General features: G+C 34.5%; 1 protein-coding gene across 50 annotated transcripts in view; it reads right to left on the bottom strand.

Annotated features, from left to right (window-relative positions):
* Positions 1 to 12,595, bottom strand: part of simj (simjang) — a 52,745-nt gene that overhangs the window by 20,684 nt on the left and 19,466 nt on the right. For 22 of the 50 annotated variants that reach the window (XM_067096728.1, XM_067096735.1, XM_067096747.1 and 19 more), the window contains 3 exons: positions 8,133 to 8,329; positions 4,394 to 4,731; positions 3,117 to 3,251 (listed from right to left, as the gene is read on the bottom strand). In XM_067096728.1, coding sequence (XP_066952829.1) covers positions 3,117 to 3,251; positions 4,394 to 4,731; positions 8,133 to 8,329 — 670 coding nt within the window. The remainder of the gene's footprint in view (positions 1 to 3,116; positions 3,252 to 4,393; positions 4,732 to 8,132; positions 8,330 to 12,595) is intronic. The other 28 variants (XM_067096754.1, XM_067096744.1, XM_067096759.1 and 25 more) reach the window with 2 other exon arrangements.

The following is a 12,595-nucleotide window of genomic DNA, read 5'->3' as shown; positions in this document are numbered from 1 at the left end:
AAAAATGTTAACTTCTTTTGGTACTGGTTTTTGAATGAATATATCTCAAGTAATAGCCTATAAAACTATGTGATACTTTGAGAGCATCTGAAAATTTAATGCCAAATGTTCCGATGCAATAAAGAGCCTAGCCTTACTGTGGATTGTACAGAATGTTTTACATTGTAAACCGAGTACGTATATGATAAAAACAATGAAAATTTGGGGAATGCATCGGTCAAACTTTAAACAAAATGTGACACAAACATTTGCGATACATGGTACTCTAAAGGGATGATAAAGTGATAAGCTACTGTTTAAGATGTACTGTAATCCTGCAATTCAGAATTTTCACTAATCTGGGTCCTCCTTGGTCCCATGGTATCAGATCTGCAACAGTCTACTTGCAATACTAAAATAAGCATGAAATATATTCTGGTGAGCAGATTCAAAATTTAAATAAGGCAAGAACAGCACAATAATACACAGCAAAATTTCAAGGTATGTCACAATGTGTTACGAGGAAGAGAGGACAGAAAACAAACTTCTTCACCATCTCCAAGACTCTGTGGTCACTAATGGTGTTTCGATAGAAGATAACCCTCATTCAAGCCCCTGAACACACAAGGAAAATTTTGAGACAGGTCCTTTCTCTATTTTCCACCTGCTTAAGACTCATTTCCTGTGATATAAATATGAAAAAACTCGAGTTACAAAAACAAACAAAGAAAGCTTTAACCACTTATGAGTAAAACCTAGCTACAGTGTTCTGAAAATTCAATATTTTCAAGTATTAAAATATTAATAAAATATACAGGGCTCAGTAAATCTATTTCATGGTATTTGAAATTGTATCGTTTTCATAATTTTTCAGAAAATTTATTCATAAACTTACAACACTGCGTAAAAAGTTTTACAAATGTGGAAAGGTAGCACTATTTCCCCATTACCTCATTCTCCATTAATATGAAGTTCCATATACAGAAAATTGTTTTTTGAAAAGGCAATATTTTAATTTAAACAACCCCTTCCACAATGGTTAGATTGGACAGCATTCAAACTTAACATGCTTTGCAATCCCCCCACAAAGGTTAGATTGGACAGCATTCACACTTAACATGCATTGTATCCTAGAAGGGTTGGATACATTTTGGCAAACTGGCCTTTCAAACCAGTCATAGGACTGACCTAAACTATTTCCAAGTGCACATACTACAATGACATCTGAAACCTTATGAGATATAAAAAATATTTCTTTTAAATAACAGCCCCAAAAAAGTTGTTCATTACAAACCTACTGACCTTATACAGTACTGCCATTCCACAGTGCAATTAAGAATATTTGCATGAGTTTGTGCCAGTTAGAGGACCCAGACAGCCTTGCAGTGCATACTCAATGCTCTTATGACTGATACCTAGCTTTTATGCAACAAGGTATAAAGTCGCTGTTGTTATGCTGGCCTGGAATTTAGTTTCAAGTCATTTATATCACTGCTTACTTTAAAATAAAATTTTGGGGTGGGTTCATTTCTAAGGGATGTTTCACCTTGGTCTGCACATTTTCAATTTGTGCAGGGGATTCTATCATTTTACTGTGTGCATTCTGCTGTTCCTAGTAAGCACCAATCTGAAGTTCTAGGTGTGCAATGGTTTTCATTTCAATCACGATCCCCATTTTCTAACAATTGTCACTTTAAATTTATTAAAATTGTTACCTATTTTTCCTCAATTTGGCTATGGCTTTTTCTTTATTTCTTAAGCTAAGAAATGATGACCTACAGAGTTTACAGTGAACAGCATTTTCTTGCCACAGTTGTTATCATATGCCAGAGTATACATGTTTAGGTTTATAGCAAATGTTTCTGATGGTTTTACATCCTCCTGGCTAAGGATCCCAACCCTCTGTGCGCATCCTGGAAATCTTCACAGGAGCCACGCTGAATCAGTGGGATTAGTCAATGGTTCATAGACAGTTCCTGTCTGCCAAAAAGGGATCCTACAAGTACCATTCTAAGGCTTCAAGATCAGCCTCTTCGTCTTCTAGGTATACAGCCATAACCCAGTCGACTTCGGTGAATATTCTTTTAATGAAATGTGGTCACTGTGGTCTGATGCCTCCTCCTGCAATAACTCGTGCCTGGGATCAGGGCATAAAAATTTGCCCATGAATGTGATGATGGATAATCAGTGTGATTTTCCTTCCTCTACTGCTCCCTTGAAGTTCAAAGCATTGCTACATGCTCAAGGGCACCATCAGGGAAAGAAGCCCAGTAAGAATTGATTCTCTGTAAAACCTTTCTTGATTCAAGAGGTTCCAGCAATTAGGCATGTAGTTCACCTTTTTAATATGAATAATTCAAGCCCTGATGTAAAATTTTGTCCAATTTCAACAGTGATATTTTTCCCCTTACAATACTGTATATTACATTAAATAGAACACAGTTTAATAAAATGCATCACATCAGATCTTAGAAATGTCACTTTCCACAATTTTAGCTTCACCACTTTTTTAAATTTCATTTTTAGTTTTTCATATTATGCTTACTTCTGCAACTTGATATCAAGAAAACCATATATAAACTAAATCCCATGATAGCAACACAAAAGCCTTCTTCCTTCATGGAATTGCATGAAAGAACAAAAGTTAACCAAGTCAACATAAGAGTACTACACATGCACAAAGAGGAAGATCAAGGACTCCATTGCACAAGAGGAAAAATAAAAATATAATGGGTTTGTAATCACCAAATGAAATAGTTTTTTCATGCATGAAAACTGGAGAGGGATGAGAAGCCATTAAAAGATGCAGTATGATTAGAAGATAAAAAGATTGGGCCAAATGAATAGGTTTCACCTTCTGAATAGTAAAATGTCAATTTCCGCAGAGCAAAGGATATCCGATTCCATTAGAGAAAAACCTAACTAAAGATGGACTGCAGTATAAAACATATAAAAAAATATGGCACATAAAGGATATGCATTTTCACCACCTACGTCTGAAACCTTGGCTATTCTCTAGCACTTACTTCAACTGATCCTATTTTTTTATTGCCATTAATAAAACAACTCTCAACATTTAGAAATAGGAACATTTAGTAACCCAATTAACAAAACAACACTACACATAACTTTCCTACCTTTGCACTCAAATCTGGCTTAATGAGTGGTGGAGGATGAGAAGGTGGCAACTTAGTAGCAGTAGTATTTGATGGGAGTTTAGTGAGAGCGGCCTTTGCATCATTGGCTGTTCCACTGACGTTCTCCTTCATTATCTGTAAAAATGCACACTTATAACTGGCCACATATTTCAAAACAACCATAAATTTATATTATGTACATATATGTATCACAAACCAAAACATGCTGTACATGAACCATAAATAGCAAACAAGCATTTTCTTTCCTCATATCTCACATGCAGTAACAGATTAAGGGTTAGACATAGTACTTTAACCAAAGACATTAAAAGCTAGAGTCAGGTTGGATAGGGGATTTATTCGAGTTTATTTCTATGAGACTAGAGTCATCTAGAAAAGACACTGACACCAAATGCCATCACTTTCAATGACTAAGAATATAAATATATAATTGATACAATGGAAAAAAGTTGGATAAATCAGCACTACATAAACCAACTAGGAAAAACATAAAACAAGAAGACCCAAGTATTGAGGGTAAAGATTTCTGGGGCAGATAAGAATTGCACCGACACTGAAAACACAGGGGAAGAATACGTTTGGTGGTGATGGTGAAGTTAGTAAATGTGAAAGTGGCATTCATAATCAACCATGGGATCCCCATTCCACTCTCTCAACCTTTATAGAAAAAACTTGACTAATTGCATCAAGTGAACTGAAAGCTACAAGAACCATAATCAATATCATTAAGTCTAGCAGCTTCCTATGTGACCTGCGCCTCAACAAAATGGGTGACTCCCTTACTCATATTTACCCTAATTGATCTCAGCATCTTAATCAAAATAAATTAGCTGAAAAATTAATTTAGAACGCAACTCGGATAGTTTTCTAAGATTGGTCTTCTGCTCAGTGCCGCCTGCTAAGTATGGAATGAACAATGCATCAAATATTCCTTGCATTCAAAAGTCTTGTTAATGAACAGGAACCGATAAGGTATGTTCATTCCACTGTACAGTCGATATCTATGGAATATTTCATTATGGCATGATCAGGCATGAATCTTCCACAATGTTTCAATAGAGCTGATACTCCCCAACATGGAAGGACACTCCTCAGTGAAGCATTATATAAGTCTCAAAGTGCTGATCTTGTCACAACAACGTGAGTCTTAACACCAATCTCAGAGTTAACTGCTTTTGATTTGGGTTCTAAACTGTTGGATGGATGTGACTCCTCTCAAAAATCAAAACCCTACTAGCTGTGGCTGCAGGCCTCACCTGGGACTGCCTGACCTTCTTGAGGAGTACCAGCTTCATCTCCTCATTGCGAAGCTCTACCTGTAGTTGACGCACCAGCTTCATCTTCTCTGCTAGTTGCTCCGGGCTCAGCTCCTTTATGGGGGCTATTGGCGGCATTTCGTCATCATTGTCATTTCCTTCGCTGACTCCGTTGTCCGAGTCATAACCGTTGGACACGACCACCCCATTGACTTTTGGCGTTTCATTTGATTCAGACTCATGATTTTCATGAGTATTATTCTGGATTTCTGCTTCTAACCTTGGTCGAGATGTAGGTGGCGCTTCGCTTTCACCTGATATTTCAGATTCCTCTTCACCTAAAAACAAGATTAAAAAAAATTGTCAATAAAGCACTCTGAGCAAAATAAAAAGTAAAAGCATCACGAGAGATAGAGAGAGGGCGAGAGAACCTTTGAGACTTATCCAAATAAAAAGTGACATATAAAAATATAGGAAATGTAAGGCCTGATGAACTATGCTCAATGTATAACCTTTACAAAAATAATGGATTCATATGATTTAATAACATACACACCACACCATACCAGCAAGAGTTACCATTACCAAGGACTGAGGTAAAAACAATCTTCATTCTATTTAAAATTTCATTTTTCACAAGAAAAATTCTTCACATATCCTAAAAATGAAACTGCAATGTTTCACACCTAAAGATTCACTATCTTGTACTCCACAACACTCAACAAAAATGACTTTCTTGGCATTTGTTTGTCAGGATTCCCAGAAAATAATACAATTAAGATATAAAGATAACTGGCAATTGACAGTGACTCAAACTTCAACAAACTATAGAAAGAGACCTTGTAGAGTTGATTCTGAATTATAAATTATCAAAATGATCTAAGTTCACCCAAAATATGCCATGGCAAAAAGCAGCAAATTTAATTAATAGATCACGGAGACAAGCAATTTGAGATGGAGAGAAACAATAAAACCAGACCATGGTTTGCAAATTCATCTCCCAGGATAGAAATTCAAAATTATTATTTTTTTTTTTTGTAAACCAATACAATACGTTAATTCAATGTCCTATGTAACCCACTATATACTTATCAAGCTTACTATAATCTTTCCTGGTTACATTGGGCATATCACATTTTATCCTTATTGTTTTCAGGGTAAATTAGAACTATAATAATTGCAAAGAGTTGGTATTCACCACATTTACAAGTGGCCCCCTATACCCACAAAGATTCTCAAAGGTCATCATTCCAATATTACCAAAAACATTCTTACATTATTGGCATTACGATAGTTCAAGAATGTGGATTATCCATTATGAACTGTGTCCTTGTCCTCTTCATATTAAGATTTTTTCCGTTTTATTCATATTAGGAAAAGCTACGACCACAAAGTGACTCCAGCATTACGTTTACTGTCAAGGCATTCACCACTACTTTGAATTTCATGGTTACCCATCAACAGCTAAAATTGACATGTGACAAAACTTTGCATCAAGGGGCCAGAGATTCACATTTGTTAAAGCATTCAGTATCTGGTTCTGATAGATTTTAATTAATTTCTGGGACTTTTACCTCTGGTGTGGTTATTCATTATTGGTTTGCATGTACAGTAGTTGTTTAAACTTTCCTGCTGCTATTATTCAACAATTACAAATAAATGTATAGCCACATTAGAAACTGAATTAACTGTAAACTGTTGACTGACAAAAAATATTTACTTTCCTAACAAAAATAATAGTTTACCTGCTACCCTTATACTTTAGTTCTCATGGCTAAAAGGACAATTATTAAGTAGACAAACAAAATGCAGAACAAAATCAATGGAAAACACCTTTGTTCGCAATGCACATAAAAATTTAAGCCAATTTTTAGTGCTTCTAAGAGTAAACTCTGAATTATTCACAAAAGAAATGGGAACAAAAACTTTCATGTAAATGCCTTTTGTGCATTACACTGCTACGTTATGAATACTATATAAGTCGCACTAAGGGCAGACTTCTCCTTCTAGAAGTAAACAAAGTAGATCAATACAGAAGAAAAGATTTGGAGATCTTTCTCACCCATAATATGAATAAATTTTCTGCTGTGGTAATATCAAATTGGGACCATGAGAGATCCAATTGCTCCAGAATTACAGTTTCTGAATCCAATTTTCATCAGTGCTTTGGTTTTTTCAAATCTCATGTTACTAAAACAGTTATGAAAGAACTTTCACTTGACATATGAATTATATTTGTGAATATTCTAAATGAAGATAATCTATTTTAGTGTAAACTTTCTAGTGATCTATTGAACTGTACATATGCAAGTGTCATCAAATTAAGATTCTTTGATCATTGTGAGCTATTAAGAGGATTCAAGCTTTGATCATTGTGAGCTATTAAGAGGATTCAGGCTTGGGTCATCTAACAGCTCACAACCATCATACATACCCATAATTGGTGAGCTAAAATATTACAAAAATACCTATTACTTATACTATTATTGAAACCATATTAATTGGTTGATTACAATGCAAAATCAATTACCATTATCTACTCCACATATTTTCAAATCTTATTTATTATATCCAAATATCAAATGACGGTATTGTTAAACTACAATTTCACATCTTTAAAAGTTGCCTTGTAGTGTTTATGAAAGCTTACTGTCATTATAAGATGGGGAGTTGCCAGTGAAAGTCTGTTAGGATGACCAAAAAGTGTCTTCTTCATTTACAGCATAAAGGAATACTCAGTGCACCTCACATTACTGTTTTATATGGTGTCTGCAGCATCCCTTAGGGCCCTAGCTGCCCCCAACTTTTTAGCCTTTTACAACTTCTTTTTTCATCGTGCTGTCCTAGCTCAAACTATTACTACTTAGTTTAACTGTGGCATTTTCTCTTTTTCACTATTAGATCCTTGAGCTCAATCTTATTTATTTTCTGGATCTCTTTATCTTGCTCACCAACCACTATAACTGCCACTTCATTGCCCTAAATGAATTGCCAGTGCTTGGTTTACAGCCTGAAGTTCATATATGAATCAATCTTTATTCCCTGAGAATATATGAATCAATCTTAATTCACTGAGAATAAACTGCATGTGTAACTCTAGTTGCTCCACCAAAAATGGGAAATACTGCACCAAGTGAAACATAACAGTAACATATTGTATTACTTAAAAAAAAAAAAAAAAAAAAAAAAAAAAAAAAAAAATATAATAAAATTACCAAAAAATCAGAATCACACAAATGGCTAAGTCAATATAACAAGACCACATACAATAAAAACAGCGTCATATTCTGATTCTGCCAATTTCATTAATATGCTTTTTGTTATTTCTTGAATAATGGGAAAGGCTTGACAAAGGTACCAGCATATACCTTCATATCTAAATAATTACAATCCTAATTCATTTTACTGCACAATCTGCTAACTGTCCCAACCCCAAAAATGCAAGACGACATCAGGAAAGCATGTGATTTCCAGCCCTCCAGTAACAGCGGCACAATTATGGCATCTTCAAGATACATTTTCAAGACAAATAAAAAAAAGAATAAAGCAGACTTTCAACCAACATCACAACTTCTCAGCATGGGAATTTAAATTTGTCTCGGCATAAAGCAGACATTCAACCAACATCACTAAATTCTCAGCCTTGGAATTTAAATTTGTCTTGTCATAGTTTGGATATGTAATTTGTCCCGGCATAGATTGGATATGTAAACGGTAAATATGCACCTATGACACTTACCTTCCCTTGCTCTCTTATTGGTAGCAGGCTGACTACTGGATAAATCCATAACATTGTTGGATGCTGTTGAGGTGGGTACATCTTCAGTTCTTGCTTCCTGATTCTCCTCTTCAGCTGTAGCTTCATCAGATGTTAATGAACCATTATTAACAGGGGCACTTTCCTGACTGCCCTCCTCTTCTTCCTCATCCCCTCTTCTGGAAAAAACAAGAAAAATTTACTTTAAAATAATTGTATTAATGAAATACAAAAAAAAAAAAAAAAAAGGGAAACATTTCTGAAACTACTATATTGAAAGTGGCTACTGCCAGCCTTTTGCTTAACCCAACCCAAGCCTGGCAAAAAGAATTACTCTAAAATACAGCATCATGTACTGATAGAGTTACTAGAAAAATAAGCAACCAAATATTTGTCCCATATTGCTTGAGAAAATTGACTCAGTGGTTCAGACTCTAAAAATATGTTGCAATACATTAAAATTTGAAAAATAAAATGTAAAAAAATTACAATAAGAAAGTAAACTTGGTAAACTAAAACTGATCATGCTAACATACAACAAAATCTACTGTAATACCATTAAATACAATCAACAAACATATACATTTCGTAGGTTTATGAAAAGCATAACACTTAAAAATGCTACATCATTACATCCCTGTAACACAAACTGCTAACTTATACTAATTACAATCTCACGCAAAAATTTTCATCACAGAGGTATGTTGTTAATTAAACTATACAATTTCTTCCCGTATACATAAGTGGAACCTATCATATTGACTGAAACGGAGTTTTAGCAAGCACTGTAATATTACAAATTTGTGTACCAAATGAAGAGATTTGTGTATTATGAGTTTCATGAACTCACTCACACTTGTATTCTCTCATGAACTTGACTAGAAAGGTTTATTCATGAATAATGTAAAAAGGAACTAGTTAAAAATGTCCAAAACCTACACAAAGAGCAATGGGAAAAAAAGGAACTTCAAAGAACCTCTACTACATCACCAATAAAACCAAGAAAGGCTTCATGTTTTTTAAATGTCACCCTTTGTAAGTTACATAAACAGCACATGACCAAGTTATTCTCAAGAAAATTCAAATTTTTCACAATAACAGCCATACCATGTTGTATGGGATGTCTAGAAACAATTTTTTTTTTTTTCTGGTAAATGTCTGTGTGTTGGCATTTCTGCAAATTTCCTTCAACCCAACCCTATATGTGATTCGTAGATTGAGTTTAAATCAAGGTTTATACAGTCCATTGGTTTTAGAGTACAATATAAACTTTTCTACCAGAGGTTGGGCTACTTTAGTTGTGCAATTCCTCCAGAGCATCTAAATACACAGTCACTCCATCAACTTGGAGTTTTATCCTTTACCATTCATTAATGAGATTAAATTCATGTATTTAAAATTTGCTTTTGAAATGAAACTAAACAATGCAAACATGGTACATTAAAGTTACAAGGCTGTCCTCCAATTCATCTTAAGAGTAGTTGGATAAATTTTTCTGATCTTATTTCAAATCAATTACTTTCTAAATAAAACACACATTAAACTTTTCATCAGTCAGGTAAGGGATGAATCTCTCTTATTTCAAAGGTATTTCAGTATTTATTCAAGTACTGTACTATAAGGAAGGCATAAGTTTCATGTCAACCTTACATGAAATAATCATTTTATTATATAATTCTGATATATTTGGAAGAGATCACCTAGAACAGTCTCATAACAGTGGGACATAAAAGTTTGAAAGTGCCAATCTGAAATAAGCACAGCAGGTGAGAGCCGTCTGTTGATTGCCTCGGGTAGGTATGGCATGTACTTGGCAAGATTCCATAGTTTCCCCAGATGCCCTCATATCTATCTGTTCCTTTTGCAAATTCAGTACTGAACTTTTTTAAGATCTCATCATCATTATTTAGTATACTGTGGCCCAAAATGTAAATGGTATACAGGTAGTGCACTGTACAAGAAATACTAAGCCTTCCAACCATCCTTGTCATGAAGAGATCAGGTTAGTTACTGAAAACCATTTCATTTACTACATCATAAATCTAAATCTATTAGCTTATTTTGTTAATGCAACTTTACTAAACCTGTTTTAGCGCAAAAAACTCAACTACACTCACGTAATTACCATATGAAGCAAAGATAAAAATTTTATCCATCACAAGTCAAGAAAAATTTTGAGATTACTAGCCACTATTTTCTTGGTTAAATTTTTTATTAATACTGTATCTTAAGTACAATACTGCCATTTACAAAATAAAAGATTTTGTTGCAAATACTTAAGAAAACCACAGCAGTTTCAAAAATAAATAACAGTACCCTAATTCTGTGCTGCAAGGCTATTTCTGTGAAATCGCTGGCTTAAATAGCAATAAAAATCTATCCTTCACTTGCAATTTAGATTTACATGGTGAAAAATAAAAAATTGTATGGTATACAGTATGCATCTTTATATGGCTAACTTCAACTCATCCTGTGGCCTTTTTATTTTGAAGTTTCCCTTCATTGAACACACTGAGTTAAAATGCATAAACAATCAAACTATGCAAATCTAAAATGACAGCAATTATAACTAATCAGGAAAAAATAACTTCATAACACCTGGAGATTTATTTTCTTTTTTTATTTTATTAAAATAGATTGTATAAACAGCACTAACCTTATATAAAGAATCATTCAAGAAATTTATAACAATTTGCAAGGTGTTAAAGTTCATATTGTATATTACTTTACTTTTGTCTTATGCAATACTTATGAGCCAAAAGACACAGAATTAAAAATCCTAAGATAACTTCAAAATTTATTTTAACTTTTGAGAATATGCTCTCCTTTTTGGAATATTATTGTTCCTAGCTTCATTTTATTTATTTTTCCTTGCAATTTACTACCAACACCCCTGTTTAAATTTCTCCCTATCTATTGGTCACTGCAATAACCCCGTTTTTACTTTGTTGTATACACAACTGGCCTTGGTTCCTTCATCTCTTCCACTGAACCCTCTGACTATCTTTACTTACCATTTTCCAGTACCGGGGTTACTACACTCTCAACCATTTGCACACCCTCACTAGCATAATAGGAACATTAGGGTCTACCGCCTTTGTGTTTCCAAGTCTTTGCAACAAGGTTTTTCTACCTTAAGCAACCCCCACACCCCCCCCAAAAAAAAAATAAGAAGTTCCACTGGCACTGGTAGTGCTGGATGCCAGGCTGAAAGTGCAACCCCACCCTCCCAAAGTATTCTGAGCGGCAGTGCTGGCACCCTTTAGTATGGGATCTATCACTGTGCTTCATGCATCAAGTTACACTAACCACCAAGACCATCTACCCAAGGCCATCCATAAACTGATGGGCTATGCACAGGTCACTGCCCTGAATGAATACCTGGGGTTCCAATCAGTCATTTTTTTTAAGTGTGCATACAATGTGCATTCCTGCAAGGTGACACCAGCAGGCACATTAAACCATTTTTCACTCTAAAACATTCTTGCTCATTATTTTTAGGTTTAGCTGACAAAATAGGAAAGTTGTCAAATACCACTATCAGAGTTCTCTTAACATGAAGCAAACACCTCCAGGTAATTTTTTTCCCTCATACTCCCCCCCTCCCCCTTCACATCTCACTCTTATATGTACAGTAATAAATACTGTACTGCCATTAATGTAAGTATAAAGCATTTTGGGGTATAGAAACTCATAGTATGACACTGCTAAATCTACATCATCCTTGGCTGAGTCAACATTTATAGGATCTTTTATTTGGGTCCTTGGTGAACAATCAATCTGCCACATTCATGTACTATGACATTAACAATTTAGCTTTAATAACGATCGAAATTTTGATGTCCTACCATCAAATATAATTGTCCTCTGATCCATAAAATATCAAGAATGAAAAAGAAATGCCCTTTGACCAATTAGCTAAGTATTTTTTTTCTCCAGAACAAAATATCTAACCACACTTCGCTACTAAATACTTAATGGCAGTACAACGCACACACAATCTGTTACTTTAATAACCCACTCCTAACTATTATGCAACTATCACTAATACTATGACATTTCAGAAGTAGCTACACTTCTCCTTTTTTCCTCTCGAGTGCTTTTGCACTTACAGTACTTTCCTAATCTTAACACTTTGTCACATCCCTAATTTGTTTCTTTACAATGTACTAATCATGGCACGTCGTCTAAATGTCTCAGCACCGTATTACAGAACACATTTGTGGACATATAACTGATTTATTTAATGAACAGCATTATCATCATTATCTTATTGTCAAGGAGTTTAACCAGGATAAGGATGGCCAGAAGGGCTTTCTGTTGTAATTACAACAGCATTTAATACACTGTAGTCCCTTACAAATTTCATTATAGAACATATATACCAAAAACAATGAAACTCTCACAAATTTTTAAACGTTTACAGAACTTGACATCTACTGCTA

This window comes from Macrobrachium rosenbergii, chromosome 53, assembly GCF_040412425.1.
Source record: "Macrobrachium rosenbergii isolate ZJJX-2024 chromosome 53, ASM4041242v1, whole genome shotgun sequence".
Taxonomy (NCBI): Eukaryota; Metazoa; Arthropoda; class Malacostraca; order Decapoda; family Palaemonidae; genus Macrobrachium; species Macrobrachium rosenbergii.
Note: the sequence above shows the minus strand (reverse complement) of the source record. Positions and strands in the feature narration are given on the sequence as shown.